The following is a 6,980-nucleotide window of genomic DNA, read 5'->3' on the forward strand; positions in this document are numbered from 1 at the left end:
GACACAGCAGAATACTGTCACACCATGACTATAGACAAAAAAAAACAATTAGATTTTGTTTTTCATCTCGTATTTTATTCACAAAACCAAAACAATTACAACAGCCCAAAGAAGGAAAAATATAAAAAGCCCATGAAAAGGCAAATTAACATAAAAACACGAGGTCTATGAAAGGCCCAACAACTAAACCAATCAAGAAAAAAAAAAGGCAAAACAAAACCTTCTCCTTTTCCACGTGTATTGAGAAGAAAAGATGGGATTGACTGAGTTAAGCATCGCAGACACATCCTCCAAATCACAGCTGAGAGATTCAAGTTGGAGCCTGGAGCTCTCCATTCACCGGAGACCTATCTCATTGGAGCCAGAGAACGCTTCGATGACCAAATTAAAGACGATTGAGGGTTACACAGAGACAATCCCTGCCACCAGACGAGGAAACAAACCAATCTAAAACATCAAAGAGCTACCAATCCGCACAATTAACAACTATTCATCTTTAAAGATAAAGATACACAAGAATATGAATTGACCCTAGCAAAGAGGGGAAGGACTGAAGCCATCCAATCTAAAGATCAATAACCTCAACTGAAACGAAGATGGTGGACAGAGAAGCGAAGATCCAACTAAATAAAACAAAAGAAAATGGATGAACCGGTGTATAAGTAGCCATCATCACTGAAAGGAAAACAATGATGCTAGAGACGGAAGCCAGCCACCACGACTCTTTGGAAGCCATGTGATGCCGGAGTCAAAGCCTAATCTGCCGGGAGTAAAGAGCCGGAAGAAAATCTGGCAAACGAAACTAAGACTGTCTCTATAAAATTTGAGAGAGAGAGATGTTGGAACTAGCTTTTGACGAAATGGTTTAACACCGTTTTGGTAAGTTTTCGGGCGAAGATATTCGTGGAATAACCGAATATTTGACACTATGAAGTAGTGTACTCGTATGTCAAAATGGGAGTTGGTTTTGAATGAGAAATGGAGGTCCAAAGTGAATAATAAAAAAACTTATAAAGCTATACATTTGGCTAAAAATATAAAAATTCAGCAAATGTTTCACTTTGGATATGTGGGCTTGAATTAGATTTAAATAAGTTTATTAGACAATGTGTCTATTTACTTAGTTTATAAATCTTATTCTTAATATTTTTTTAACTAATTTATTTACTTAAACAATTCTACAAAATACTACAATGGCAGACACTAAAGTGTATTTTTAACAGAACAGGTAAATATAAATTATCCTAAGAAAATATTTTCTATAGTATAAATAAATAAATTTTAAAAATATATGCAATGCATAATGTAGATATTAAAAACATATTTTAAAATAGAATTTCTAATTGATTATTCAGATTATGAATTTATTGTAACAAATTCGAAAATATATTAGTAGGTAATAATATCTAATAAGAAAGTAAAATGTATAAAACAAATCACTATATCTTAATAATATCAAATAAGAAACCAAAAAAATATATTATAGAGTTATACAATATATAAAATTATAATATAAAACATATACTTAAAACATTTATGATAGCATCAAAGTTATATATTTATAAAATAAAAAATATCTACACGGATGTGCGAGTTAAACTCTAGTATTCATTAGTTTAGAATCTAATTGGGTTATCAATCATTTAGATCTATTTAAAATATTTAAATAAAATTTTAAATTTATTTTTAAAATTTGAAAAGATTTGAAGTGTTTTTTTATTTTATTTGATTTTGAAAAAAATTGAAAGGATTATGATAAAAAAAAATTCCTAACTATTTATTTCATAATTGATTTTTTATTATTTTTTACAAAGTTTTCTTTTACGTTATACATGGTTACTCTTGTTTTTTTTTTGGAATCTTGAAAAGATAAGTTAAGTGTGCTACTATTTATACTAATAGTCTAGGTCACAATTTTTATAATTGAACAATATTATTGTAGAATATAATTGTCATACATTTATAGAGTTTACAGTATTTTAAAACCAAATCTTTTCAATAGTAAAGATAAAAATCGTGGAGATTAAGTTAATATCAGTATAAAAATATATTTTTACTACATAAATATCTTCATAGCGAAATGAAAAATATTAAAATAAATGGTATCATTTATTATGAAGTTGAAAGGAGGATATCTTTTAATTTGTTACTATTTTCCAGTTACCACTAAAATTACAATATATTGTTAGCGTAAACAGTCTGATATATAATAAAACAAATTGTCAAAATATATTCAGGTTAGTGTTATTGTTTATAACCATAATAGGCTGGATTTTAAGGTGTTTTGTTTTAGAAAGAAATCCATAAAAATACCCCAACTAAATTTCGTTAAGATTATTAATATCTAAATTTTTTTGCTACCTAGTTTAATACTCAAACTAATTTTTTGCTCATTTTAATACACTTACTTTTAAAACTGTGCCATTTTAATCCTCAAACTATACTAATTTTAATCAAGAATATTAATAACTTTTAAACAAAATATTTTAAAAATATAAAACTCAAAATTAAATATTAAAATTTCCAAATTTGTTTTTGAGATTTTAACAATAAATTAATTTTTTGGATAATATTTTAAAATTTATAAAAAATCATTTTGAATAAAATAAATAAATGAGTTTTAAACCTAAAACTAATATTAGAAAAAGTTTAAGATTATCCAAAATTATTGACTTTAATTCTTAAAAGTTAAAATAAAATTTGAAAATTTTACAATTTGTTTTTAAATTTTAGAGATTTTCTAAGTTTTGTTTGAAACATATTATTAAAATGAGCATACTTTAGGTATTAAAATGATCACATTTTAAAAAGTAAGTGTATTAAAATGAGCAAAATAATTAATTTGGTTATTAAACTGGATAGCAAAAAAGTTTAGGTATTAAAAAGCTTAACAAAATTTAGTTGAGGTATTTTTATGGAATTTTTCCTTTTTTTAATATTAATGAAAATAAATTTCATTATAAAACATGAAAAGGAAAATATCAACTCGAACTAAAGAAACATGAGAATGAAATACTTCTGAAAAACAAAATAACAAAACCAAAATAAGTGATAGGAAGACTGGTCCAAATAATCGGGATCCCAAAAAAATACGGTTCCTTAATATGGTTTGGATTCTCAAAACAAGTGTGTGTATTCATGACCAATGCCAATTAGCATCTGGTCACGCAAAGCAACATCCTCCAAAACTACTTCTACTACAGCCATCTACAATTAAACCCATCAAATTTATGGTTTTATCAGAGTTTAATCCATATAAACCAACACAACATTTACCAGCTCCTGCGATATTGCTGATGAAGCTTCTCAACCAGGTCATCATTTACCATCTCTGGTGCAAACGTAATGCAAGGATCTTCACGAACACTCAGCTATCTCAGTAGGCCTTCTTCAGGGTGGTCGATCAGTGTATGCGAGACAGGTTGTTGTCTTTTCCTCAAGTCTCGACTGCTCCTCCTTCCTTGCTTGACCTCTATTTTTGATTTGTATCCTCCTTTAGTTAATGTATTCCCCTTTAAACTATCTCTCTCTTTCTACTCTCTTTGTAATAAGTTGTGCACCACAACAATGTAAAACTTAGAAAATTGTACAAATTTTAACATTTAGACCAAAAAAAAACCCAACACAACAAAGTCTTTTTCCAGTTACAAAAAAAAACAAAGTTTCATCGTGTTTCACTGATACGTATAATGGGTTTGGGTATCTAGGGTATTTGATGAAATGTACATTCTTCCACCAAAGTTTAAATGCCCTAAAAATTTGATACTATGATTTTATAAATATAGTTTTTATATTATTTATAATAATATGATTTTAAATATTTTATAATTACAAAAAATATTAATATTGTTAATTTATTATTTAATCGATATTGTATTTGGTAGTCAACCAGTTATAAGTATCTTGCAAACGCACCAATATCTAACGTTGGTATACCAGTCGGACAAATCGATTAATAACATTTAAAACTGCTACCAACTGCATCTGCATACTCCCGTAACCGCATCCGCAACTGATGCATTTACACTAGTCAAACCCTAAGTCATTGTCAGGGTCGAAAACAAAAGTCACTTGTTCCCCCATGGTGTATTTGTACCTACCAAAAATCCTCTAATCACATCAACAGAACGACTATACCATAAAACCAATCCAGCACATACAGAACTCATTCGGTTTTTATACCTTTTTATATAGCTTCTAGGATGATAGATATTTTGGTAATAAGCAAATACTTAGATCTGATCAGTTTTATATTCAGTGGCACTAATTACAATATGTTGTTTACCTTGATTTTTCTATACAAGTTATTAACACAAATACAAGTCATTCCTTTTTGAATCCAAACAAAGACTTTTATTACAATAACCCCGAAGTTAAACCAAAACCTTCTAGTACCAATAACCAATTTACAAAAATGAACACAAAAAACACCTAAGCAAACCTTTTCATTCCAAAAGGGTTCCACTAAAAGGAACCCAAAATAAAAATATAAAGTTTATAAAAAGACCAACATTGATCTTAGGTTTTCTTATTACCACTTGGCTGATTTACATTTAGCAGCTCTTCCTGGATCATTCAAGTAAGAACCAAAAGTCTTGATGACTTGTTCGTAGGTTGGCCTTTTGTAATCAACTGCTTGCTCTACCACTTCTTCAGGTCTCGCCCATTTCCACTCCGAAAACTCTGAATCCGCTTCGTTGTTTGCTAGATTGATCTCTCTTTCGTCCTCATCCTTTATCAGTCTCACTAGGAACCTGTAGATTCATTGTGGTTTCAGAAACAATGAGCCATTAATCATCCTATTTTCTTGAAAATACTTTGGCCATAATTAGGTGGATTTGAAGACTCACCATTTCTGCGCTTGACCATGCCATTCACCACCCCAGAGACGGTTAACCTTTGCCTTCACTGCAGGTGGGAAATCATATGTCAACCAATTTGGAACCTGTTTTTTAAGACATTTAAGAATACATAAAGAATCGTAAATGTTCTGTTTCATAATCATATGTCTTTAGTAAAATGAGTAGATACCTCAGCAATGATTGCGGCTGAAACGACCCCGGTTTCTTCTTGTAACTCTCTCATGGCTGCTGACTTTGGATCCTCTCCATCTTCAATGCCTCCCTGTAACAGTTTCTTTTAAAATTCACACCATTGAACGTTTTCAAGAGAAAATAATCTTAGTTAAGAGAATCTGTCGTTTTCAAAATGTTTCAAGATTCTTTATCCAAATCTTGACCATCTACTTCCACCAGAGTTGTGCTAAACATCAGAATAATATGCTCTACTGTTTCTCGAAAACAGCAAACATGAATATTTTGATTACTATATTTTTTTTGGGACAACATTTTGATTACTATATTTTGAGAGAAATAAGTGATCAAAACAACACCTGTGGCATCTGCCATGCTCCAGGAACATTCAATCTTGAAGCTACAAATACCTGAGAAACGTAATTAAATTCAGTACTTATTATTTACTAGTGGTGAAACAGTAACTTTCTAGCTGAATTAGATGATTAAAATGTTACCAGATTATCCGAATTGATTAGACATACACCAACATTGGGACGGTAACCAGGAGGTAGATTCTCCATTTTTGCTGAAAGCAACAATTACTACTCAATTAATATACTCATACCGTTATGTAACAGGATATGATACTTACAAGAAGTTTCAGCTCAAATGATTATAGTTTGGTTTTGCTGTTTACAATCTTGTTTTTTTTTTCTATTTTGCAATTCAAGAAAATATTTGTATGTTACTACAAATACAAGAAAGATTTCATTTTTCTATTAGCAGATCAAAAAACTGAGAAGAAAGATTCTCCTAAACAAAACCTAATGACTCTATTGTTCTACATTCAAATCGAAGATAACAAACTAGTAGCAATCATTTTCAATTTCTTTTAACTAATAAAAGGCGGAAAATCTAGAAATATTTTCAACTCCACACTTCTAATCGATTTTCAAATCTAAACTATGAATCAAAAAATAATCCCGAGTCTGTCAATTTGCAGGAATCAGAAACGTTGTGAACACATAGAACAAATCTAAAACGCTCAGATCTGGAAAACAAAAATAAAAACAAGAAAATCAAGCATCGAACGAAGGAACAAACCTTCTTTTTTGTGCTTTGACTTCTGTAAAGCAGGAGAAAAGTTTTAACTCAAGAACATGGTGTGTATGTGCTTTTCTTTCAAACAAAAGCACACGTATATCTTTTACATTATATAGGAATTGGATTCGGTCCCTGAAACGATGACGTTTAAATATATCACAGCCTCTTCCTTTTCTGTGTTCTCTGACTCTGACTATTTGGTATCTTTATATTGGGATGGGCCCACCGAAAACTTATTTTAACATAAATCCAGCTGCCATTATGTAAAGACAAAAATAATTCTTTTTTTGTTTGCTTTTGGTGTGATGAGATAATTGATAAACGTTTAATTACAGCTTTGTCAACGGTTATGTATTTAGTTAGTTTATATACTAACATGTTGCAATTTTTAAATACGTTTGCCAAACTAAATATACTTCAACTATTTAAACTTCTAATGTAAAATTAGTTGACTTTGGCTGTATATAATGTGTATTTGCAAAAGAGAAATGATAATTGTTTTTTGACGGAGGAAAAATTGTGATGTCATTGACACACTTTTGACAAGGACAACCACAAACAAATACATAGCAAGTTGGCAAAAAGAAATAATCTTTGAAATGATACGGATATAATTGTGTAATGATAATTATGCCTTGGATTTAAATAAAAAACTGCGGACTCTACTTCGTTAGATCCGTGGAGATAGATTGCCAATCGAACTATTTCCAAAAATTTAATGTGGAACAGATGTGGGTTTGTATATGTTAAACACGGGATGAATATGATCAATATATTTTACGTTATTTAACATTTTACCATAAAAATAATATATATATATATATTTATTTATTTACATGACAATATCAGTTTATAAAATTA

General features: G+C 29.7%; 1 protein-coding gene across 1 annotated transcript; it reads right to left on the minus strand.

Moving 5' to 3' along the window:
- Nucleotides 1–4,307: 4,307 nt before the first annotated feature.
- Nucleotides 4,308–6,276, minus strand: LOC106356271 (nudix hydrolase 25). Its single transcript, XM_013796060.2, has 6 exons — nt 6,120–6,276; nt 5,531–5,601; nt 5,393–5,443; nt 5,032–5,124; nt 4,851–4,945; nt 4,308–4,754 (listed from the first exon to the last, which is right to left on the minus strand). The coding sequence occupies exons 2-6, from the start codon at nt 5,594–5,596 to the stop codon at nt 4,532–4,534; spliced, it is 528 nt and encodes a 175-aa protein (XP_013651514.1). The 5' UTR covers nt 5,597–5,601; nt 6,120–6,276; the 3' UTR covers nt 4,308–4,531.
- Nucleotides 6,277–6,980: the final 704 nt, after the last annotated feature.

This window comes from Brassica napus, chromosome A7 (genome assembly GCF_020379485.1).
Source record: "Brassica napus cultivar Da-Ae chromosome A7, Da-Ae, whole genome shotgun sequence".
Taxonomy (NCBI): domain Eukaryota; kingdom Viridiplantae; phylum Streptophyta; class Magnoliopsida; order Brassicales; family Brassicaceae; genus Brassica; species Brassica napus.

What these genes read in the sequence shown, in the direction of transcription:
- LOC106356271 (XM_013796060.2), bottom strand. Translation starts at nt 5,596, where the DNA reads ATGGAGAATCTACCTCCTGGTTACCGTCCCAATGTTGGTGTATGTCTA. An exon ending in GAGCATGGCAGATGCCACAG is followed by an intron (nt 5,125 to 5,392) that starts GTGTTGTTTTGA and finishes AAACTGTTACAG; the next exon opens with GGAGGCATTGAAGATGGAGA. An exon ending in CAGCCGCAATCATTGCTGAG is followed by an intron (nt 4,946 to 5,031) that starts GTATCTACTCAT and finishes CTTAAAAAACAG; the next exon opens with GTTCCAAATTGGTTGACATA.